This window comes from Taurulus bubalis, assembly GCF_910589615.1.
Source record: "Taurulus bubalis genome assembly, chromosome: 13".
Classification (NCBI taxonomy): Eukaryota; Metazoa; Chordata; class Actinopteri; order Perciformes; family Cottidae; genus Taurulus; species Taurulus bubalis.
The window spans coordinates 15,466,038-15,492,335 of NC_136601.1; the positions used below are offsets into that span (position 1 = coordinate 15,466,038).

The following is a 26,298-nucleotide window of genomic DNA, read 5'->3' on the forward strand; positions in this document are numbered from 1 at the left end:
TCTCTCGTAACTATATCCATGATCTACTTGAGTGCAAAAAAGCTATTAATTTCCAACCCTTTATTCAAAAACAGAACTGACACTGCAAAACATCTTCAGAAAGCACAAACAGGTTGCTCCTTGAACATCCCTAAACTGTTAATTAAAAAAAAAAGAAAAAAATGGACTAACACAAAAAACATGCAGATGTGTGCTTTACATCTGCCAAATGTGAGCCCTTTTACTGTAGTTGATCTCCTTGGAGCTGCAGAAGATGCATACCCTGCTTTATCAATATGTTTGAAACACTGGGACAGTGGGAAGCTGCACTGCTCCTTTCACGTCTGCATGTGAAGCGTCCTCTTCCTTAAACTATTTCATTCTGGGTCTCTTATGACCACGACATGACGTTGTTGGCTAAGCCCAACTACGTGATTTGATTCATTCTACTTTGAGTGAAAAAAACAACCTGCAGTGAACTGAACCAGACCGGGGGGTGACGGCATGTTTCATCACGTTACGGTTTTATTACAAGCAAGACTGAACTGTAACGGAACATAAAGTAACTTTAACGACAATACACAACTCATACACGTTAGCTAGCGTGAGAGCAAGCTGACTAGCTTCCATTAAAAACAAGTTGGAGGGAAATGAAGACGCTGTTGACATCTTAACGCCGATTGGCCAAGACTCGACACGTCACATCAAAGATGTTTTTTTTTTTGCGGTGTCTCAATCCAATCTCAGAAACGCCGGCCAGTTGCTCTGCTGCGCTCTTCTTATTTATTTTTTTCGCGATTTAGTTACTGCCGTAATAATCGCGCGACACAATGAATCGATAATGAAATTCGTTGCCAACTCTTTTGATAATCGATTTTTATCGATTTTATCGATACGTTGTTGCAGCCCTAAGTTCATGCCTCACTAATGTCTTTGCTGAATGAAGATGCACAGTTTAGTTAGACCTTTTCAGAAGCCTAAAGTGTTGAGTAAGTAAGAGATATAATGTAGAGATTAAGCATAGGGTTGTTGTTTTCACAGCGTGTGTTTGATGGCATTAGAAACCCATTCAGCCATTATGATTAGATCATGCAGCTGTCGAGATGTAATCATATACTTTTTTCACAGTTTAGATCCTCAAAGGTGCAATATACAGGATTCAGAGCATGAATAAAGTGGCAAACTACTAAACAAATGAAGTCTCTCTCCCTCTGTCTGTGATGTAATCTGAGTTCCACCTTACTTTGTTTACATTGATGCTTGTAGTGCACTGCCCTCATACAGCACTTACAGATGAAAACGACATTGGGAAGGACCCAGCCTCAGGTAATGAGTCTGCCTGTTAGCGCTATAGCTGCAAGCCACCGGCTCAGCGGACACCATGTTAAGAGGCGTTGAGAGGCGGTCGGGATGCTCCCAATCTCCTATAAATTACCTTTAACAAAGACAAAACAGTTCAGAAAGAAACCATTTGTATTTGAGAATATGTGAGCAATGTCCCTGTACATCCTGTCGCTTGACTATAAATGTGCAACAGTTATAGTAACACAAATGAGTCCAGAACCACGAGACTGACGAACAGTTTCTACCCGCAGGCCATCAGGCTGGTGAACATTGGACATTGTAGCAATGCATAGTGCACTTTATACACTGAGCAATACTATTATCATATTTTTGTGCAATACTGTTATATCTTTTATATTTTGTGCCTTATTTTTATTTACTTTTTACCTTAAGTTTATTTTGTGTGTCAGCAAAATAAGCTTTTCATTGTATATAATATAATAATAATAATAATATAACTGTCTGTTATCTGTGCATATGACAGTAAAAACATGTTGAATCTTGAATCTTGAATCTATATATAATAATATCATAGCATCTTCATTTTCTTAAGTGCAGGGTTCGCACAAAGCAGCAGGTACAACTGTACGACTACAATTACATGCAACAGACCTCCCTGGAGGTGGCCACTGTTCTGTGATAGCATCAGTTATGTAACCTAAGGGACAGAAGCTCATGGAAGATGAGATGGCGTGTGACTTCCTTCCTCCCACTTCTGTCACAATGCTGCAAACACACAGTGTACACATGCACACACACACACACACACACACACGCACATGCTGTGTTAAATCTGGCACTCCTCAGAGAAGTGTGGGAGCCACTGCCATCGCTGAATAAGCTTCCTTTATATGCATGTTTGAGCAGAAAAATGTGACATTGTTTTTAAAGTTAAAGCTCCTACACAGTATGAGTAGTCAACTAGCTGAAACACCATGTAGGTTAATGTAGCAATGTGTGTGTAAAGCGGATGTATTACTTAATTCAGAGGTTAATGGAGCCTATCATGATGAGCTTATGGGAACCCCAAATACATTTACCACTATCACAGCAGTGCCCTAAGGCTGCGTCTCTGTGTGTGTGCAGCAGTTATCTACTTCAATGAATAGCAAACATAATTGAAGTGTGTGCTGTTGCCCTTTTAGTGTTATTTGTCTCTATAAATTCTATATTGCTGCCATGATAAATATGAATGTTGTGAAGAAAAAGACATAAAACAATAGAATATTTTGACAGAAGAATCTTAAATCAAGGTCCACTTATCTGTTCCTGGAGCTTCAACCGCATCACATAATCTTCATCTGCTGATTGCATTTGATCAGTTGTCATGTAGATGGATGTGTGTTGACATGCAAGCTCAGTAACTGTTCATCCATATTGTCTCACTTGTTTGACTTTTACATTAAGCATGAGCGTGTATTCTTCTTTGCGAGAGCTACTCATCTCTCATGTCAACAGATGCAGCCACATGACACCTAAACAAAGTCCATCTGTCATCTGTGAAACGGTGGAAATCACCAGAACAGTATTTTTAGTCTTAGAGTACGTTGCTATTTGCGTACACAATGGCAATAATGTTCAGACGGCTGCTGTCTGATTAACAGAGTGATGTGTGGTGGGAGTTTGTTATGCTGCAGTTCATTTGCCACTGTGCACCCTGGGGAAGTTCAATTGAATGAAACACAGCTCTGTGCTTCTTTATTGAACGATGGCTACAACACTAGCCATGAGCATCAAGGACAGACGAGTTTATGGTTCAGACAGTGGGTTGAAAATGTGTAGGACAGGTTGCAATGTTTATCATATTTTAAAAAAGTGATGAAAAACTGTTGGATCTCTATACATAAAAGAGAGGGAGGGAATTCAATCATCTTCATCTTCCTATGTCGTCGTTTCTTTGCCCCCACTGAGCTTGCTGATCTGTCTTGTAGCATTAGTCTGATGTGTTCAGATTCAGCTCAAATAAAAGTGGAGAATAGCTGTAGAGATCAGAGAATGGAGAGAGGAAGGAGAAAACAAGGCCCGCTTAGAGCTTAGCAGGGGCTGAAAATACACATTTGTCATTCTGTTTGCTGCGCCCAATGAACCGGAGTGACTGTCAAATCCAGATGGGTCATGTTGTGGTTGTCCGTACTCTGTTGGTGCCTGACCTTTTAATGGCGTGTGCTTGTGTAGAGCAATTACTGAAACACAGTGATGGGAGGAGGCCATCTGCGTGCTGGATTATTAGTCTTCATTTTTCAAAGCTACAATGATACGTTTTAATTGTGTTTCGTTGTCAGGCTCTGTTCCCACCCTGCATAGTGTGGCTGCAACATGATTTAGTTACTCTTGGCAGGATGGAAGGCCATGTCGAGCAAAACATGGCCTTTCATCCATAATTGAATACTATAATCAATTGCAGTTTGACAAATTGTATTTATAAACTATATAATAACTGTATAATTCATTATAGCAAATTGTCCTTATTATTACATCAAAATTGAATATTAAAATCACCGGCAGATTTGATATTGAAGAAATATGTACATTAAAATTAAAAGCACAAATGCTTGATAGGGCAGTATTCATTCATGTGTCTGTTTTTTTTCCATTCTAACTGTTTATGATTGGATATTAACAGTTCAATTAAATAGCTCGTTCTTAATCAAATGTGCACCACAGAAATAAAAATGGGTGGAGGAAATTGTATGGCTGTGTTTGTACACTCAGATGCAGGAACAAGAAAGCACATCTTGTCTTTGCAACTGCAAAGTATTAGACATGGTAGAATGTATAATTTAAATTTGACATATATATTCCCAGTCACTATCCCAGTTCATATGTTTTTGTACTTTGCTAAAATGTGTACTTGCTAAATATACTTTGGATGAAAGATAATTGCTGCTTTGGATTGCGTTAAATGTATTCTTATTAAAAAAATGTGAACATCTTAAACTTGGTGTATGGTTAGGCTTAAAAAGTGCTCTGATAGACCGCAGTTTAGGTACTCCGTCACCGTCAATTACAATTGCTGATAGTTAAGGAACTTTTAAAAAGATCCCTGTGACCTTTTTGCCAAGACTAAGATCTTCTTCCTAAGTTGTTTTCTGTTTTGTTTTCTGAAACATAGCGATCATGAGTCATACAAAGAACGCAGAGGTTTATTGCTCAATCAGCTTCAAATACAGTAACCTTACGGTTAAAATGTTGCTGGGTCCCTCTGAGGAAGATGCATTAAAAACCTTAATGTAATCGGGAATATTAGTTATGCTTTAGTTGCCAGGAGCAGCAAACTGTTTTCAGATACGAAATGTTTCCTTGTTATGTTGGTAAAAAGCGTGATCGGTCCTGCACGACATTCCACAAAACATATTTGATAATCACGATAATGCAAGTTTTGGAAAGGTATTGCTGATAACCTCATAATAACCACATCAGAAGCTACACAAATCAGATCAGAGTTGATTTGAAGTATTCTGTTGCTTCCACTGTGGGATTACGAGCGTGCAATAGATATAATTGAGCCACTGGTTTTATATATATATATATATATTATCAGCCAGTGACTGTGAAAGCCCTTTGCCTTTATGAAATGTGTCCTCTGCCTCTGTGGTAACAATCACGCTGAGACAATTAAAGAGAGCACGCTGGCATGTCTACTCTTTCCGTGTGTGTTGCCACAGAGCAGCTTATGTGAGGACTCTGCCTCTCCTGCCATGTGCCTGTAGCAATGAGAGGGAGACATGTCATCCTCCACAGCAGATGTGCTGACGCCAGACAAAAGTTAGTTCACTTCCCTGGCATGTTACCCACGTTCCCCCTGCGATCCTTCTCTTCCTCCAGACTTCCTTCCATCGCCCAGAACTCTGGGAGACTTCTGAAAAGATTCCCAATCCAGCTGACAAACCCCAGTGTTCTGGCTTGTGCTCATTCTACTCTACTCCGTGTGTTTCTACGAGAAGCTAACCCCTGCCTTTGCTGTCTTCTTTTGACCTCTATTGCTCATCTTTTTCTTCCTGTGCTCCCCCATAAACCATCTGTCCCTTTTTTTAAATGTTCCTTATCTTTGTTATCCAGCATTCATGTTACGTTAGTATATCAATAATCCATGTTACGTTAGCTAGTACATTACTGAAGCATGTGGCGAGTAGTGTGCTCTGTTGCACCTGTAGCTACTGTATTGATGCACTCATTTTCCATCAGTCTGTAATTCTGCATGTTACGTTGTGAGACTGGTCAGATATGTTATTAAAATGTAGGCGCAAGGTGAGCATTTATCGACATAGCCAGTGTTGCACTGCAACACATCCCCACTTTTGGCTAAATAAAGGAGCACTTATTTGTTGCTGAGGTAAATGCAAAATGAAATACATTAAATGGTAAATGAAAAAATGCCAATGAAAAACGGGATTTGATTTAATGGTAATCTTAAGGATTTTAACTTCATATGACAGTTCTCACCCACATTTACAGCCCCTGAAACCCCTCTGTGGCGGGCCAGGTTCTTCTACCACTCCTCCCACTACGTCTCTCTGCATTTTTTAATTATTGTATGGCATTGATATCACAACAGCGTAGTACAGTAGATGTGGTTGACTTTCTCATATTTCATAACTTAGTTGTTTGTAAATGTTGAGCGTGAAACATTTGCATACCTTGGATGTTTTTGGTGTGTTTTCAGTCTTTCCTGTAGTGTCTCAGTATCCTACACATGCTGCTTATTGTCTTGGGCTATGAACCAGTAATACGTCTGCACAGATTTCAAAGGTTGCACTCATTTGGGAGATAAACAAGATAGAAGACAGAAACAGGATAGCAAATAAGCAGAGGACAGATACGAGAGGTACAAGACAAAATGATTGCCTTCTTGTTAAGTTCCTTGTCACTCCAGTTCAAACCTCTGAGGCTCAAGTTCGTGGCAGGACTATCTGTAATTTAGCATTGAAAAGAGAAACACCGTTAACAATTTAAGTCTTCTTAAAATAGCCGCTGGGAACAGTGTTAAATGTTTCACCAACAAAGCTGTCATCAAGGCCTTTCAGGGAAAAAAAAGAAGAATCTGCAGAGAGAAACTGTTTTCAGATTTAAGCGCACAAAACCGAAATACTGCTTTAGTGATAGCAGCTACACTGTCACAACCTCTCTATGTGGGTTATTTTTACTCTGAAAGCAGATAAACACGGCAATTACTAATGTTTAGCTGAGCTGCTAAGACACCAAGCTTGCTAAACCCTGCTAATTAAGTCCAGAGAGCTAGTAAAATAAGGAATAATTGTGTTGAGCTATAAGAAGATGATCTGCTATTAGTGGAAAAGTTATAATCTGCTTTAATCACAGCGTTGATGGGTTTGTGGCTTTAATGCCTCCCACACAATCTATAAATGAGGAGATACCTCAGTATACCTTGTTTTGAGTATTTGTGTGATTCTCTGTGAAACTGTTATTTCATGATACTAGCAGGCATATTCATCTCCCGTAGCAGAAGCACATGAGAAACACACACAGAGGCAGATGCGGTGGTGGTGTCTTCCTGTGACAAGCGTGTTGCTCTCTCTGTCTAGGTAGTCAGGGCTGAGATTGCCAATAAATAGTGGCCAGTGGCCTTCAGCATCACCAGCGGGGAGAGATTTGTGTCCTCGTACCTGATTGGTCCAAGCCTGAGGAAGAGAACAAACCATCTCGTTAATCAGGCAACACTGTGGGGACACGGCGTGTGTGTGTATGTTTCTGTGTTTCTGTGTTTCTGTGCCCCTCTCAATCGGTGCTGGTGGCACGATGTCAAAATACTGTGTGTGTTTGTGTGAGAGAAGGAGAGAGACGGAGAAAGTGAGTGGTGTGTGTGTAGGTGTAAGTGTAGGTGTGTGTGTGCGCGCAATATTATGTCAGGCGATTGAGACGGCAGCAGTGCAGGGCTGAGCCGATGGATGACAGATGACTGGGTGTTAAAGGCCGCAGGAGCAGCCATGACTCTCACACACACACACACACACACACACACACACACACACACACACACACACACACACACACACACACACACACACACACACACACACACACGTGCATATACTCCTAGCTATCAAAGCTGTCACATTACAAACCGAACTGTGCTTATATTCCTCCAATTTTCACCTCTAGGGTTGCCAAATAAGGTCTAGTGCGATGTCAAGTTTGATTACTGTCACTCTGTTGTCTATTAAAGATCTCAAATAACGTGCTAAATTCTCTGCGTTTTCCAAATGCTGAACTTTTCCTGAATAATATTTTCCAACTGATCACTTTTTTAAGCTGTTTAATTATTTGTTGAAGCTCATAACACCTTTGTTTGCTTCCTTGCTCCTGTGAGCCCGGCTGTGTCAAACTGCCAGGCTCACACCAGAGCTGCACATTTAAGTGTTCACCATATGGTGCTGCAAAGCAAATGTTGGTTCTGCTTTAATCATTTTTACTTTTAATTCTGCATTAATACGAAACCCTACATAATATGAATCCTGCGAATATATTCAGCCAGAGCATGCGAGGTAGAGTATTGTGCTGACATATGGAGAACAGCATTGACTAGAAATTCAGAGTGAGATGATAAATACACATTGGATCATGGGATTTAGATTTCAGTAAGCTGTTTTCTGTCTCTCCACTCTAATCTCATATTAACTCAGATCAGGAAACGGTTTCACAGAAAGATGTATGGGACATGCTAATTCCTTAATAAGAAAAAGGTAGCCTTTGTAAAATATTCCATATTCTGTCAAGTAAGTCTGAACTGATTTGTATTCCTTAAAATATCCCCAAAAAGTGGACATTCCCACAGCGCATCGTTCATCACAGCGGAACAAAATGGCCATTTGTCTTTAACAGAGTTCACCACTGATTCAGCTCCAGCGCTGTCAGACTCACTATGGACATGAAAACTAAAATGGATCAACATCACAGCAGCAGAATCAGAGATGTTTTCTTTGTCTAATCCACCCATTTGTCTTCCATGTCGAAACATGTCAGTTAAATCATTACCCACAATGCAACTCAGCATCCGACAGTATGGTCAGTTTTTATAAAAAACGTTACACACATGCAGTAGTCCTCCCCAAAACAGACTTTAGTGCGTAACATTGATGCAGTTGAGCTTCACAAATAACACTCAGACATATCTCAAGTTTTGTTTTTCTTCACATGGCAAACTTCACCTTGAAACCACCTTGGAAAGAAACCATTAAGGCAGCTAGCAAACTTTTACAATAAAAAGTAGCTGATCATCCTCAGCTCCTTTTGTTGTGTTGGGGGGGGGGGAGCCAAAACACCTAGACAGTTTGTGTTCAGAACTAGACTAAAAGTTTCACCTGTACTGTTTTATGATAAAGCAGTCCATTAAGTCCTGTTATGACCTTTAATGAATTGCCTGATGATGCAACTTCTAAATTAGCTACCAAATGAACTGAGGAAAGTTTGTGTGTAAGCTACGAGTCGTCGTAGCTTATCTCTTTTCTTTCTCCTGTCTTTTTTTATCCCCACCCCCAACTTATTCCACTCCTTGCGTTTTCCTTTCCTTCCCCCAGCTCCATCACCTGTTCTGTCCTGGAGGTAGCCTCGGGGCTGCCAGGTGTGTGTGTGTGTGTAGGTGTGTGTGTGTGTGTGTGTGTGTGTGTGTGTTGTACTGAGTAAGCTACAGGCTCGGCTGCAATTTGTACAGCTCGTGCTCAGTGAATCAATATCTTACCTTAAAGTGTGTTGGGTTCATTGTGTCCAAATGTCTCCACATAAGTTTGATTGTTCCCTCCTTGTCTATGAATCATCAAGTTTGTGTCTCATTGGATATTTGAATTGTCTCCAGTGCAACTACCACTCCCTTTCTCTCTCAAACTGCAGCAGTTTACTATCCCTGTGTAACATAGCAGGTCACTGTAATTAAAAATAAGCTTTTTGATATATAAAAGTCTTTACAACAATAAGATTGCTGATATGTTAACATATTGCTGGGATCATGGGAATTTTGTGACCTAAGAACTGAGTTACAGGCCAGAAAAGATAAAGAAATGATGCTCCACAGATCAAGAATAGAGGAAGTGGCTCATGAACAACGGTCACTACTGGTGGCTTACTCACTACATACAGTTCATCCAAATATTACTGCTCTGGCCTAATGTATTTATTAGCATATTCATTTATTTGAGCATGTTGGGACTTCAAAGCTTTCACATTATTAATCCATTGGTGGCAATTTTTCTGTAATCCTTTGATTCGATTTGATCAATTTCTTAATAATAAATGTATATCATTAAAACAGTTGACAAAACATAACTTAAATCCCCAAAATCCAAAGCCATAATGTGGTTGGGGACTGAAAATAGTCTCCCCTATTTATATTCACCGTCTCACATACTGAGTAGCCAGCCACAGGGTCAGAGCCAGAGAAGGTAAAGGTGATGTGCTGTGTTTAAACACATGAAATATTAATAGACAGCCAATTAAAATAGGGGTGGCCAGAGTGTCCCAGGAATCCAGAGCAGACATTAGCTCAAAGCTAATAAGATGATTTCCATCAGCCATAGCCAGACAATGCATGTAATGACAGCCAGGTCTAGAGAGACCCGGGGGGAAGCGGGTCGGGGGCTCAACGGGAATTAAAGTCTGACTTGTGCCTCTGCTTAGGGGAGATGAGGGCTGAAAAGGTGGACAAAAGCAGCATGAAGTGTGTGTTGCGTGGACTATAGAGGTGTGTGAGTGATAAAAGATTGGGGAACAGTGCCAGTTACTTTGTAACTGCATTACAATGTAAAGAAACACTGATTACATGTCCTCTTCCTCTTTCTCTCTGGTTCTTTCTCTTCCTCCCCTTGCCTTCCTGTCTCAATGCAGTTCAATGTAATTCATCAGGGAAATGGGAATTTTGTAGGTTTGTTGGCCAAACACACACACACACCTACACGGAACAGATATACACTCACAAAATCCATAGAAAAAAAACAGCTGGTAAACTTTCTAGTCAAATAAAGGCAAAATAATCACACCTTTTGTTCAGTACACTATTTTCCACATAAAATAATTTAATAATGAAATTGTATTTGAATCAGTATTTGTAGTTGTGTAACTATCAAGAACAATATAGCAGTTAGTTTTAATTCAATGTAAATGAAATTGGTGAATACCCTACTTGGGATTGCCTTCCATGTATTGTGTGTGCGCTGCTGTAATTTGCTGACTCATGATTACTAAAGGACACACAGCTCATCAGATCACACTGCTGTTCGTCCCCGCAGCCTCACTTTCTCTCCTCTTTTGTGGCTCGCTACAGTATTGCTATTCTAAGCAGAGGGATGCAAAGTTCTCCATTACAACCCAATGGATACTGATGTCCACTCATGCTTTTTGTTGGCCCCAGTTTGTGTGTGTGTGGAGGGAGGGGGGTGGGGGGGTCTAGTACTAAACTACCTTAAGCCAGCTGCATCTCACATGCCTCATGCATGGCTTAACTAGGCGAATGCCTGCCTGTGTGGTTGTTTCTGTATATTTGTCTACATAAGTCTATGTATTTGCGTGTGTGTGTTGCTTTTCCACGTTTACTTCATGTGCGTCTGTGCATGTCTGCTTTTGATAACCAAACACACTTTGCACCCACTGCTCTTCTCTCTCACACAGAAACACACACCTTGACACAAACTGACATTTGATTCATCACCATATATTAACCGTTAAAATCCTCACTGTTATGTCATTCAATATTATTTAATTTACCTCAGTAATGCAATGTCAGTAATCCTTTTGGAGCAATTCACAGTGTAATATGCCAGTGACAGGCAGAACAAATACTTGGCTCACACGTTGTGAGTAGGCACACTTCCATATGTACACACACATACATACACACACACACACACACAGTGGTATTCACAGAGTAATCAGCGCTGCAGCTATTATTAATGAGAGAGAACCAGGTCATTAATATTTAAGCAGTGTCACTGGGGCCAACGCCGTGAGAGTGTGTGCGGTGTGTGTGTGTGTGTGTGTGTGTGTGTGTGTGTGTGTGTGTGTGTGTGTGTCCACATATAGAAGAGGGGCAGAGGGACTATAAGGCAATTTCCTCAGGCAGCGTAGTGAGACCTACTCCATTACAATAGGATGGACAGAGATGGAGACATATTACTCCCTTAAACAGAGAGGGGAGGAAGACAAAAACAGAAATATCTGATTCTGCTCCTTGTCCTCTAGTTCCCGTCCTCTCCTTTCCTTTTCCCCCTCTCCTCTCCGTCAGTGGTTTTGCTCTGTGGAGGATGAAGAGGCTCGAATGGGAAACAGCAGATATCTCATTACATCACACTGCATGGGATGGGCCTGGGAGCTTCCTGTGTGTGTGTGTGTGTGTGTGTGTGTGTGTGTATGTGTGTGTGTGTGTGTGTGTGTGTGTGTGTATGTGTGTGTGTGTATGTGTGTGTGTGTGTGTGTGCGTGTGTGTGTGTGTGTGTGTGTGTGTGTGTGTGTGTGTTTGTGTGTGTGTGTGTACTGCCAGCGTGAACCCTTCTAAATGAACACTGTTGGGGATTGGGACTCTTTGGTCTGTGCCTGGTCCTCCACACTGGTCTTGCTCTAGTGACAGCACACACACAGACATACACATGTGCTTTTTCTCACACCCACAGGCCAACTTGATGAGGTCTAAGGTAGGGTGTGGAACAATAAAGAAAGAAATTAGCATAACAATAGTAAATAGTGACATTCTCTCTCTCTCTCTCTCTCTCTCTCTCTCTCTCTCTCTCTCTCTCTCTCTCTCTCGTCCCCACAGCCTCTCTCTGTGTCTAGGATTAGTGGGTATTATTTGCTCTGCAGAGCGAGGAGAATGAGACAGGTCTTACTGCCAGTTGCTAGTATGGGAGAGTAGGGAAAATACTCTTTAATAATAACCTCTCTTTATTAAATCGAGCTGGAGGACGTACAGCAGCCTTTTTCGCCCCCCTGAGCCACTCGTCTGTATAGCTGCCAGCAGTTGTCTTAAAATAATTCCAAAATGTTCTGATTAAGTCATTGTTAACATATTAACCAAAAGGTTATTACTTAATGGTGAATCCTATAATATGGAGGGGATTATTGCTATAAATAGGATTATTTTGATTATAATGACACAATAATATGTCATTTTCAAAACCTATATACCAAATAATAGGTTTTAAGAATCAACTTAAATCTTTCATCCCCACACAGATCAGCATGATCATTGGCTCTCCTCCATGCAGACGTAGAATGACTTGGGTCACTGCACCTATTCAGCTGCTGGGGTTATACTTACAGGAGTGGTTGAGTGTTTATTTAATAGACTGTAAGTTAAATTCAATAGTGTAAACACTTCCCAGAAGACGTCCACATAACATTCATGTCATTGCTCCGTAGTGGCTTGCTGCCTTTATGTTTGTAAGTTAAGTGGAAGGAGGTCCGTGCATGAAGTATAATTAATTTGCCATTGTTCACGTTATATCATGAATAATGTCAGTTTAGGGGTATTGCCTAATTTCCTTGTCCGACTCGTGTTGATGCAAATGTGTTCTGCTCCGTGTGAGTTGGTTCTTTGGGAGCCGATGCTGCCTAAAGGCGCTTCATGCTTGGCCTGTGTTGTTGTCGCATTGAATGAACACGTTCTGCTCACCAAAACGTCAACTTGTTCTATTATCCAACTTTAATAATGACAATTTAGTAAAGGAAGTCGAGAGCCAGAAACAGAGACAGCTCGCCTTATAGCCTAAATAATGAACATAATATATCACTGTTATTAAGTAATTGTTCTGCCATTTTCCCACAACTGATCGTGAATATTTTTTTATTTTACATACAGACATTTTTTTCTGTATGTAATGATTCATTATATTTAATGAAGGCTTCTTAAACTATTTGGATGAATGTTTCAGGCTAATTAAGATTGAGTTCATTTACCTTTTACTTTATTTCTGCATCTGTTTAATTACTTTTTGCACTGCATAAAATAATATAAATGAATAGATACAAATATTTTTTCTGTGTAATCATCTGGCCTGTATGAAACAAAATTAATCATGTGTTATTTATAGAGTACTACCTCAGTGACGACATGTCACGTCACCGTGTAAGAATTCTAGAAACATCACTTACTAAACGCTTAGTAGCCTTCATATAAATAGCGTTTTTAACATCCTCCTACACACATACACACGTGTAGTCTACTCACAACACGGTTCTGTACTACAATTCATATTAATAATAGAAATAAGATATAAAACATCTTTTCACTTTTCAATTTACTTTAATTTTAAGAAATTACAAACATGTTATATTCCAGATGCTATAAATGCTCTAAATACTGTCCGTTGCTATGGTGAGGACAGTTATAGGTGTAAATCAGAGCTGTTGCAAATTTTGTAACTTGACCTGAAAGTTTGCATGTGCACAGTTTTTCTTTAACTTTCTTTCCAGATGCAGCTTATTTTGTTTTTACACACTGCAGCTGGTAAACTTTTGTTGTAGCGATTCAGTCGGGAGACCTTCCCGCTGCCAGTTACCTAATATAGTCAATGCCAGTGGTTCCCATGCCAATGAGTCCAGTCCAGCCAATAGAAATGCATCTTCAGCCAGATTTAGCAGAGATGAGCATGTAGTCATGCCAAGCCATCCACTAATGAGAGTTTTCTCCGCTGTCTCTGCCTCACACATCATCATTGACATCGGGCAAAGTACATTTAGCCACATGTTGAAATCTGTTTGGTTCTGCTTAATACATGCAGATAGACGAGAAATTACTCATTGGCAAGTTTTAAAACTTTGTCATGATCCCATCAAAGTGCCCCGGTGGTTGTTCCCTTATTGGCCATCTGCCTGTGCGTGCAGTGATTTGATTACCTGGGAGCTTCATTAGGACAGAGAGACGGGGAGGCCGCGCTCGCCGCTCTGCCTCCTGAAGTATAGAGTTACCGTTGCACGGAAGAGGTTGCATTGATTAGCCATATGCCTGCGAGGTGGATGGGGGTTTGTAGCCTCTCCCTGTGCAATCACAATCACCTCTGGGGGACTGATAGCTGGGGAAGTTGGATGTGCAGAGACATATTGTGTACGGGATACTTTCCCCCAGTGCATCTTTGCATTATGATCCCATCTCTCTTGGTTACCAACAAAGCGGTGTTAATCTGGACATCCATATGGGAAGCCTTTGCAAGGGTTTTACAGGAAAGATACGATGCCGGATACTGTATGTCAATCAACAGACAGATCAGCACAAGGCTCCGACGTCAAGTAGACACATGCCGTAGTGATGATTGCCAGGCGCCTAATGGTTGACTCGTTTGTTTTTTATAGCTCGTTCTGAAGTGCAACACAGATTGACTTTCAACCTGTTTCTTTGTATCCTGTGTTTCTGTCACTCTTTCTGCACAGATCTTGCTTTAGTGGCCTTGTGTTTGTTTGATAGACACAGTGTTCCCGCCCAAAGGAGCTGGATAGACATGTGATGGTTACATACACTGAACATACCTCAGCTCCTTCAACGCGAGCCTCTGTTCAAGAGCGCTCGCTGATCGTGGTTTTGATTAGATTGTATCAGCCTCTGTGTCATCGCTGCTCCCCCGTACGGAGCCGCCTTTGTAAGAATGATGAATGGCTCTTTTAATTGTTTCTAATTGACAACTGCTCTGAAAGACTTTGTTATGAAACACCGCCAATTTAGTAACACCGATACACTGTAGTGCCTTATTAATTCTCTCCCGTCTGGCTCGAACGCTGCCCAATTGAAAAGAGCCGTCTGTGCGTTTGTGGGCCGACGAGGCAGTAATATCTCTCGCTGTAAGAGCATGCCAGTTTTTTAAGGTGGTGAGGTGCTGGTGAGAACATTTGCATACATATTGTCTCACACCTTTAGATAGACTTAGTCCGTATCTACCCTTTCAAAAAGTACATTTAATGAATAAAAGAGGAAATGAAGGAAGCAGGAAAGAAGAGAATGCAACAACAGAGGGATAGTTGGAGAGGGGAGCTTGTAGGTGGTCGTAGAGACACCTGCAACCTGTTAGTGCCATTTGGTATTTATGGAGGCCATTCACACAGGTGAGCTGTTGTAGGAGCTTCTGTTTATTTGGCTGCTCTCACCTGCACGTTTTTACTGGTCCAAATCATCCAGGTGTTCACACTTTGATCTATCTCTTCAGAGAATGTCAATCATGAGTGATGAAAATGAGAACGACAGCATGTAGAGATGAAGATCAAAGAAAAGAGAAGGGGTGGCTAAAGGGCCCAAATGCATGAGGCTGTCGGCACACCTTGTGTGACACTTCTCTTTTGCTGCAGGTTGGCAGTTTTAGCATGAACATCAAGGCTCTGCTATTTGCACGTTGTCCAAGTATATTTTAGCACAACATGAGTAATGTATAAAGTCTGTTATTAGTCGGTTTGGTTTGCTGTCTGGTTGGTTGGCTGTTGTAGAAAACGTTGACAAACCAAACACAAAACATCGCCCTTTAATTATGAACGTTGATAGAACGTAGAGAATGACTCAGTGGTTTCACCTTCATTAGTTCTGGGTGTTAGAAACTGGTTTGGATTGTAACCCAAACTTTTGTATCTGGCTTGCTATCTTGAGAACTTCTCTCTCTTTTGTTATCGCATGTCTTTTTCTTTAATCTTGACTGTGTCATGTTTTTCATTCTCCACTTTTATTTTTGTCCTTTTCTGCTCTCTCTCCTCCTCTCCTCCTCCATCTCCACTCCTTTCATCCCTACAGTGCTCAGGTTGACAGATGTTTGGCTGGCTTGCCTGTCATAATAACTGTGGTCCTGGGTGTCTCAGGTGGCTTGTGTTGGCTGTTCTTTGAGTACTTCACAGTCACGACAGGACATTTCTTTTGGCTATTGGTGAGGAGAAATAAGGTTAGGTGCAGCGAGGACAGGAGAAAGGCGGAGCAGGAAAGAATTTTAATATTTGTAGATTTGATCATGCTTTTATTTTTGTTTGATTTGATAAAGATCTCAACACAGAGTTGTTTTATCTCAGGAAAAGAAAAGTGAGTCAAGAGCCTCCTCCGCAGACAGATCAAGTTAGCGACAAGCTGGTGAAATATTAAAGCATTTAGCTGCTAAAAAATCAAACAACAGAACTGAGCTGAGAGGGCAGTGAACACTAAACTCCTTCAAATGAATGATAATGTTGCTCTCTGTTGGCTGGATGTGTAAATAAGCCACATTTGTTTTGTCATAATAACTTCTTAAGGTGATATGTCAGCGTTGTGTTTCCAGCGTATGTGTGTGTATGTGTGCTTGCCCCAAGTGGCAAAAATCAATATTTGGTTGGATATAAAAAAAGTCAGCCTCAGTCAAATTGAAGAAAGCCTTTTTTATTTTATGAAAAGGATTCATAGAAAATGTGTAGTACCTCTTACATAGATATTGATCTGCTGACACCAGCGCCACAGCCTCCCACCTCTTATTATCTTTATTTATTTTAATATATATATATAAGATGATGGTGTTATGACTACTATTTTATCCTTTTTTATATTTATATATAATGTCGAGCTCTAAGCTTCAACTTTATAGATATCAGATATTATTATTGTTGTACTACCTGTAAAGTCAATCCTGTTCAGTTTGTGCACCAATAACGCAAATAATGAAATTGATCTCTCCATAACGGGAGTGCAAATTGAGCAAAAAAGCCGAAACATAACCATAAAAATGTCCAGCATGCTTTGGCTACAAAAGCAAAAATTGTAGAGGAAAAGGAGATATGTCGACAGTGAACATTCTGCAGGTACGTACGATATAAACATGTCCTCTTTATGTTGATTAAAAACATAATCGCGGCAGCATAACGTTTACTACAAACATACGAGTTGTATAAGGACATCAATTTCAGGAGACAGGGTTGATATATGAGATTAGAGGATGAGGTGACAGAAGGAGAGGGGTGACAGGCAGAGGCAGGGCTGGGGAGAGAGGTGGCAAGGGGGCCACAAACCCTTCAGGCCAGCGGGAAGCTGTCTCTGCAGAGATTTATAGGTTCTCTGGGAGCCGGACCTTGCACCTCGCTGTCAGCCTCTCTCTCTTTATCTCTCTGTTGATGCACACGCCGTTTCCCTGTAAGATTGATCCATAGTTTTCTTAAAGTGGACAGGCTTGATATGAAGGTAAGAGATGAAGACGAAGAATGTCCCCTGTCTGCACACATGGTAGTCTGCATACTGCTGCTGTTGTGTGTTTATCTTCGCTGCCCTGTCATAGCTGGAGGTGTTCTCGTACATTTCGATTTCATAAGAGACCTTTATAAATGTCTGGCTCTCTGAGGCAGATATAGACAGAGACGGGAAAGAACCGGTAGACAGGCACTCAGACAGGTCAGTTTCAGACTGGATGAGACCTGCAGTAAGCTTTATATATCAGCCTGGCTTTGCTGTCTTATTGGACACTAAGGCTCTCCAGTTTACATCGAGCACCACAGAGCGACGAGAGAGAGAGTTTGCGGTCATGATTGATCTGTGCCAACATTATTGCCTCTGTGGATGGCAATGATTGGATTACTGTGTTTTGAGATGTGTTTGCGATCTTTACTTGGGCCGGTCTTCTTTGCTGTAATTATTGATGTGACAAGAGGCGCTCACAAGGCTCTTTGCAGCTTGTGAGAAAGATATCGCCACTCAAGTTATGCTCATGTGTGGCATGCGCAATCATGAGTGTGAATTATGCCAGCTTCCAACCACAGTTGTTTTCATTGTGGCTGCTTTGCATTATGAATCTGCAGGTAACTCTGCATTTGGACTTAATGAAGAAACAGCTCAGCTCGTCTAATGAACCGATGGTACAGCAGGACACGGTGGGCTCGGTGTGCACCACTGCACCGCCCCGGCAGCCAAACAGTGTGTTTCTGAGAGACAGACAGTTATGTAAGAGCTAAAGGTTGCCTTGTCTCCTGAACCACCAGAAATCCAAACAGACAAAACGAGCAGCGCTGTGGATAGGTGGCCCTCTCGCCTGCTGATTATAAAGGCTGCTTCATGCAATATTAAAAATGGTCCTCTGCTCCACTTCGGGGAGCACAGGAAGATATAACGCATCAGCCTAAATATTACGAATCTTTGGACATGGCACTCACAGTCAAGGCTCGACCATTCAAAACATCTCATCAGCAATATAGAAATCACCGTTGAAAATAAACAGCCCTAACCTAAAGCGGTTATTAATAAATGGGCAAAGTTCAGTGCTTGATGTATGAATAATTATTATGGTCTTCAGGGAGCTGTCCATGTAAAATTAGATTGCTGATTGGCAATCTAAATAATTAACGACAGTATGATTATGGGAAGCGTAGTTCGCTATGGGTTCCACACTCTGCAGTCTTTACAGCTGTCATATGGCAGCTTAGAAATAATGAGCATTCAGTATAGGAGCATTGTGTGGGACAGCATGGCATGTCGCTACCTGCCCAGATGCTCGGAGCTGTCCAAGCCACTCGTCACCATGACAACCCATAAAACTGTCACCGGTGGAGACAAAATGTCCATACACTGAGCAATGCGAGGACGTGTCTGTAAGTAAGTTCACATATGTGGGTAACTGTGCCTCCAGGTGGACAGAAAACCTTGAACTCAGGTATGCACTAATGAGTTCAGCATCTTCCCTCAGGCCCACTGCCACTCATGAGAAAAATAACGAAAATACTCAATGCTCTTGAGTGGAGACTGTGAGGAGGCAGACACCCTCAAAGTCACTTGAATGCAACACATTGTTATTACGATTTGACAATATGACAATAGGCAATGTTTTTACTCTAACTGACTATCCAATTTCTCCAATAACTTGATTAGAATCTGTACAACCAAGAAAGCTAAATAATCCATCATTATTCTTAAAGCCTCCAAATAAATACATAGTACTGTTTTTACTGAAAGCCCTGTTTGCACAGCAGTATTACCTGGAAACCACACTTAACCACCAAAATGTAACATTTTTGATTGTGTTTACTTTAAAGTTCTGCAAGACTTTACCATAAACTGTCAGAAGTGTGGATAAAGTCTGACGTATTGAAAATAACTAGTTTGTACGACATATTTTCCTTATTCTTATTGCGACTCTGAACGGGGTGCAATTCGGCCATGATAGAAGACAGTCTCTCCTTTCATTCATAGAGTTGAACTCCATTGTTCACTTAAAAAATAACAGAATAAGTTGTCAGTTTTTGCCATTTTGTGTCTTTTTCTGTTATAGAAGTCAATTGGGTGTTGTAAGTGTGTATTGTATATGTGGTTTAGTTTCACCATGTGTTTATGTGTGTGTATTCACAATATTATACAGTGTACTTCACTATATTCTAATTCCTCTGTGTAAATACTGTATTTAACTGAGTTTAGTTAGCTAAATAAATCACAATTCACGAGGCTCTATGTTACAAAAACGTGGCCGTTATTTTCTTGTCTGTGAGGACCAAACGTACATACTGTAACAAGCAAACTCAACCAAATGTAGACGTTTGCACACACACACACACACACACACACACACACACACACGCAAGCACAAACACACACACGCTCTGGTCCACACCTACCTTGATGCTGGCTCAGAGTGACCATCATAAGGTCAAAGCCAGTCATTATACAGTAGAGCTCCTGAATGATGAGCAGAGCAATGTGCCACACCTAAACCAAAGACCCTTGCTCAATAGTAAGATGTGGATTGACTTGAATTATCATCACCATTCTCTCGCTCTCCTGTTGTGGCTTATAGTCTCTCCTTACTCTCCCTCCCCACCTGGTATTCAGCGGGCAACCAGACATTCTTGACATTTTGCAAAGGTTGAAAGACAAAGAACCTTTGTCTCCTAATAAGGCCGCACTCTGTACCCCACCTGAATGAGAATACTTGGGAGGAGAGGGCGATGTGTGTGTGTGTGTGTGTGTGTGTGTGTGTGTGTGTGTGTGTGTGTGTGTGTGTGTGTGTGTGTGTGTGTGTGTGTGTGTGTGTGTGTGTGTGTGTGTGTGTGTGTGTGTGTGTGTGTGTGATGGTGGAGGTGGACAGGGTACATACAGTAGGGATGCAGACTGGAGTGAAAATGCAAATGAGGATTGAGAACGGGTGGGTAGGACAGGAAAAGGAAAGTTTCAGGTGTGTGTGTGTGTGTGTGTGTGTGTGTGTGTGTGTGTGTGTGTGTGTGTGTGTGTGTGTGTGTGTGTGTGTGTGTGTCTGCGTGTGTGCGTGCAGGTAAGCGGCGTGGGAGGACGAGGTTCGGAACTGAGCGAAAAGACAAATGAACATTGTTATGATCAATCCTCTCTCTGTAGGCTGAGAGTGATAACAGTTAGGTTTCAGAGGCTAATGCAAGCGATTGCTGTGAGGAGCGCGGTGCCGCACCCTGATGCTTTGCTCGCAGTCACACAGAGAGACTCGGATGTTCTACAAGCGAGCGGTATCCTCCATCACTGCAGGAGCTTGAAGCAGAGCTCAAAACACCCAAGGTCCTCCTGGTCTCTTCTCATCTCCCTCGCGCATATCCATCACACCCCTCTGTTCTACCTCTCACCTCCCTCACCGCATCCCTCCATCTCTCTTGCACCTTATTCCTCTGCAGTTCTGTCTGAAGAACTTTCTCCAAAAACAGCTGAAGCGAGAGAAATATAGTGTTCCGGCGAGTGTAAGCGAGGACAGAGGTGCGACGAAAACAGAGAGGTTTCAATAGTTAGAGCTCGCCACCTGGTCAAGCACCTTCCAACCTTTCGGTTCAGTCCCGTCTTGTTTTCCACTCCGCGCGTCGCTTTGAGTTTTCTCTACTAGACTCCTTCCACTTACCATACAGCTGTGGCCCCGTATTATGCAACACGCATTGTCTCACTCGCAGTTTCCAAGGCATTTCAGTTTTGTGAAGGCGCAGACTTAAATGCGAGAATGCAATAATCATGTTTTTCTGTGTTTTGTTTTAACATTACATGAGCAAAAGGTAAAAATATCTGGACCTGTCTTTAAAAGCAGATGGTGTGGTTATGACATCAGGCTCGTTAAAGGCAGCTATAACTAGGAAGTCCACCGCCTTAAATCCAGCTTTCTCAACTAACAAGGAGAAGAAATGTTCTGTGTGTGTGTGTGTGTGTGTGTGTGTGTGTGTGTGTGTGTGTGTGTGTGTGTGTGTGTGTGTGTGTGTGTGTGTGTGTGTGTGTGTGTGTGTGCGTGTGTGAGAAATAGATAGAGATAAAGAGAAAGAGGAGCTATGAAACGGAACAAAATTATAAGCTGCAGAAATCTTTAAATCTTTTAAATTCTCCTCTCACAGTGTCTTGTCTTTTCTCGATATTAATCTCTATCTCCCTCTTTTACTCTATATTCTGTCATTCACAGGAATGTGGGCAGATATGGGATCATATTCAGACTTCCAGATTAATTCTGCTAGCGACTCCGGAGCCAATATTATCCACGCGGTCGTTGTTTTACCATGAGCCTGTTGCCTTGGCAACGTTGCATAAGAGGGAGTGGAAAAGCAGGATGCCCCTTTCTGATTGGGAGACAAGGTGGCAGATCTCTCTTCCTCTCCCCTCGTCTTCCCTGTATCTTCTTCTTGCATCTATTCCCAGCACGAAACTCTTGCTCGAACTGCATTCGTCAAAACACCGAAGCTCCAACTGTCCCCTCGTCCCACGTGTTGAATCAGCTCACAGCTCCACTGTCAAAAACAGCACATCTATTAAAGCTCGTCTTCAACTTAGTTAAAGTTCCTGATGGAACAGTGATTGATGGCCCGGTTCGACATGTTTGTCCCCACAGCGCTCACACACAAGCACCTGCATGCACACTTGTGCACGTCATCCTCGGCCGTGGGAGGAATCCACTGAGAATACATGTTCAAGACTGCATGACTCGGTCTTCTATGGCTTCCATGGCCATGTTGTGTGTACATACCAAGAGGATGTGAGAGAGGGAGGATGGCGGGTGAGGGCCTTGGCTCCGGAGACAGGACAATTTATCTTCTCTGACGCTTTGCTTGCTACAAAAAGGGGGAAAAAAGAAACAGGATGGACTCTGCAATTAAACTTGATACAGAGTCAGGACTGCAGTTTATCGAATAATGCATAAACAAAATAACGACGCACTGTTTGTCATAACAATGTAGGCAAAAGTGATTAGTGATCTGAACCAATCAGGGCTCCTGTAGGTTGCCCACTTTCCGATGGAATAACCTCAAATTCAGTTTTTTCCAGCATGAAGCAAAGCCAAGAACAGAGCAGGGTGGGCAGCCCCCGTGTGAGGAAGCTTTCTTAATCCATGTGTTTAGCAAGCACCATCTGCTGCTTTTATTCAGATGGGAGCAGAAATATTTGGTTGATTAGGAGAGGATCTGTGTAGGATAGCCGCACCGTTACCACCGGTTACGAGTGACACACATGCTCCGTTCTGTCGACTGGTGTATTGCAAGGTGAACAGAAGACAGACACTCAGACATCCACCTGCAAGTGCTCAAATAAGTGCATGTGCATAAAATGGATGTATAATGTGTGGCACACACATGCGCTAAAACAAAACAAAAAGCTGGAGTGAGAGGAAGACAGGGAGACACACACTGACGGGTAAAAACAACAAGACGATACACAACCATGTCACCCAGGTTGCGTCAATGAAGAAGTTTATTTGTGATTTGTTTCTTTCCAATAAGAAAAGGTTAATGCACGATGTGCTACCATCCTTCAGATCTACAAAGATTGTCAGGCTCTGTTCACACTGCAAGCCTCAGTGCTCAGATTTATTTTGTGATTTAGGTGTGCACTGGTCACAGTCGTGAGTTGACCACATGCGCCAAAAAACAAGAACAAAGACTTCATATGTGACATGCTTTTGACAGAAGTACACTTGGAGGACACTGAAGTCTCATTTATAAGTTGATGTTCAGTGGAAGCCAGCAAATGTATAACGATCGTTGTCCTTCCTCTTAGAGTTGGGCTGATTTCGGTTTTGCCGTTCTGGTCCGGGGTAAGAGGAGAGTAAACCGGTTTGATGTTACCAGCTAAACAAGCCTTTGTCAGTATGACACATTCTGTAAAGTAAAAAAAAAAGAAAAAGTATGTGATTTTGCACATCTCAGAAAAAACTAAAACTGCACCAATATGACAACGTTTTGGAGTTGAAGCAAACAAAAGAGGTGAGCCGAAAAACCAAGCGGACTGGAGACAACACACTCTCATTCATGGGCTTTGTCGGTCTCATTAGGTCCGTTGTTTGGCTTAATTTGGGCAACTTTTGGGCCACTCTCTAAAAGTAGCCGAAGATTAGGCTTTCTTTAGTTTGAGTTTTGGGGAAACATTGTTTTGTCACAACAGATAATTCAGGTTAATCTGAATGTTGCCTGATCTAGAAGTTTCTGGCTGGTTGCAGTTAATCACAGATTACATGCTGGTGTTATTAAAATATGCTATCCTTGTAGATAACGGCATAGAAAGAGTTGGATGTTGTCGAGAGATTTATTTGAGATTTGTACGTCAACATTTCAATCTCTCCTGTGAGTTTATGTGCCAAATCTGTGTAACCTAAATAACCCTGTAACTTGTTTATCTCCAGGCGCTGACCTCGGCGGTCTGATGGACCTGGAGTCTCTGTACCGCGGCGTGGAGCAGAGTATCAACCACACGCGAGCGGGGCGGATGCGCAGGCAGAGCCTGGACAGGGCGTACAACATCGAAGTGCTGCTGGGCGTCGACGACTCGGTGGTCCAGTTTCACGGGAAGGAGCACGTCCAAAAGTACCTGCTCACACTCATGAACATTGTAAGTGTTGCTGGCACACAAAGACAAAACCACAGACAGAGAATATGTCTATTAAAAAAATTAGGCACCTGTTGCCTAATTGCTTAGATCTCAGGTATCATCACCAGTGGTGGAATGTAACAAAGTATGGAAATGGCATCAACACAAAGCTGAAAACAGGCAGTTTTTCTGAGCTCATGCGGAGTTGACTGAGATTATATCATTCTCACAAGGCTATAAATGTGATGATCTTATAGAATATGATGCATTGCTTTAGAGAAAACTACCTGACAGAAGTTAAGAAGTTGCACAACCTTAAACATCTAATACAACACACACATTAATGCAGCACTTATTATATATCCCAAAAACATAATATGATATAATAACACTGGGACTTATACTACTTTACATACGTTTTTTAATGCAATACTGATACTTGTGCTGTGGTATTTTCACAGTTGGGTGTGATAGTACTTTTACTAAGATCTGAATACTTCTTCCCCCACTGCACACCACACATACAACAGCAAGCTATCACACAAACGTATAAATGCATCTTCACGTACACCCATCATCAGAAATGATGAAATGACATTTGTTCTCTTGCTTTAAAAAAAATAAACCATTAAATGGGAAAACTGTTCCATTTGAGTTGAATGGGAAGTAAGTCACAGTGAGGTCAAAGAAAGAGGTTAACACACACACACACACACAGATTCAATTCCCTTCCTACATGTTCTCATCCAGCAATCAGCCGCGGGTAATCCTTTCTTCTCTATGTGAATATGATGAGATTTCATTTGTTTGAGTGAGTGTGTGTGTGTTAGGTGAGCCCTGTGCTCTGAAGGGGCTCCTACATATCATTTCATCAGGCTTTGTGTCATGTCATCATTCATCTTGTGCGTGTGTGTGTGTGTGTGTGTGTGTGTGTGTGTGTGTGTGTGTGTGTGTGTGAGAGAGAGAGAGAGAGAGAGAGAGAGAGAGATATGCAAAAACAGCAGGCAGTATGCTCCAGGCCACAACAACACTTAGCCAAGCACTCAAACTCCCAGGTTTGTGTGTGTGTGTGTGTGTGTGTGTGTGTGTGTGTGTGTGTGTGTGTGTGTGTGTGTGTGTGTGTGTGTGTGTGTGTACGCGCTTGTGTGTTGGTGTGGGACTGAACAAACTGCAGACTTTAATCTTTGCAAATTAAACCTGTGGTGAGAGTGCTGTTTGCACGCGTTTGCATGCGTGCGAGCGCTCATTCTGTTGGCGTGCGTGCTCCTGTTTGCTTTTGCTTGTGTTGCGACCCACTGCGCAAGGAACCAATCTCCGACTGTTAAGCAGCTGCAAGCATACAGCAACAAATCCAACCACACCTCTATGTCTCAGCTCAGCGCTTGAGAACAAGAGCCACTGTGCTCTTTGCCTCCCCTTTTAGATATTTGTTAGACAATATAGGTGAAGAGAATACGCAGCCCTGTCGCAGCCCCCCTCTAATCTGTGGGGAAGAGATGGTGAGACAGAGGGAGAAGGAGTATTTTAAACAGCGCATTCAGAATAAATTACTGACAGCCAGATAAACAGAAATAAATAAATAAGGGCTGCCTCCCACGCGTGGCATCTGGGCGACTTTCTTCTTGAAAGTTTGCTTTGCTCACTTCAGGATGGGTCTCTCTCTCTCTCTCTCTGTCTCTGTCTCTCTCTCTCTCTCTCTCTCTCTCTCTTTCTCTGTTTTGTTTCGTTCCCTCTGTCTTTCTTTCAGCAGCGCTGAGCTGCTCCATACTGAGCTCTTTAGCATTGTTACTTCTCCCGGACTTGGGTAATTTATTGCAACAAATCCTCAGCGATGTTAAAAAACTTTCTAAGCATCATGTGAGTGATAACACCGGTAGTAAGGAAGTAAGGTTCTGACATTGTGAAACCATGAAATTGATTTCTGGATGTCTCCTCACTTCTCACATTCTAGTATTTCTCCTGGTTCCACCTGTTCTTCTCTCCTTAAATTCCTCTAGATTCTTCAGAAAGTCATCTGTATGTGTGTTTGTGTTTACACTTTAAACACACCTCGGCAAAGTGTGTGAAGTGCTCCTTTGTCTTTTGTTGCAGCAGCTGTTACACAGTCGTACAGGCACCCTCAAAGGATAAATAAAGTGTTTGCATTTCAGTACGAAAGGTTATACTGTAAAACTACAATGTTTGCATTGTTTCTTAAATTTCTTATTTTCACTCATCTATTGTGTTTTGTAATTACTCTCAGCATATTCCTCCTACTTGCCTCTGTCAGTTAAGGTGTGTGT

At 41.8% G+C, this 26,298-nt stretch overlaps 1 protein-coding gene across 1 annotated transcript in view; it reads left to right on the plus strand.

Moving 5' to 3' along the window:
• Positions 1 to 26,298, plus strand: part of LOC306746285 (A disintegrin and metalloproteinase with thrombospondin motifs 2-like) — a gene marked incomplete at its 5' end in the record, with an annotated part of 105,295 nt that overhangs the window by 56,365 nt on the left and 22,632 nt on the right. The window contains one exon of the mRNA XM_079229182.1: positions 23,832 to 24,037. Within this exon, the coding sequence (XP_079085308.1) occupies positions 23,832 to 24,037 (206 nt within the window). The remainder of the gene's footprint in view (positions 1 to 23,831; positions 24,038 to 26,298) is intronic.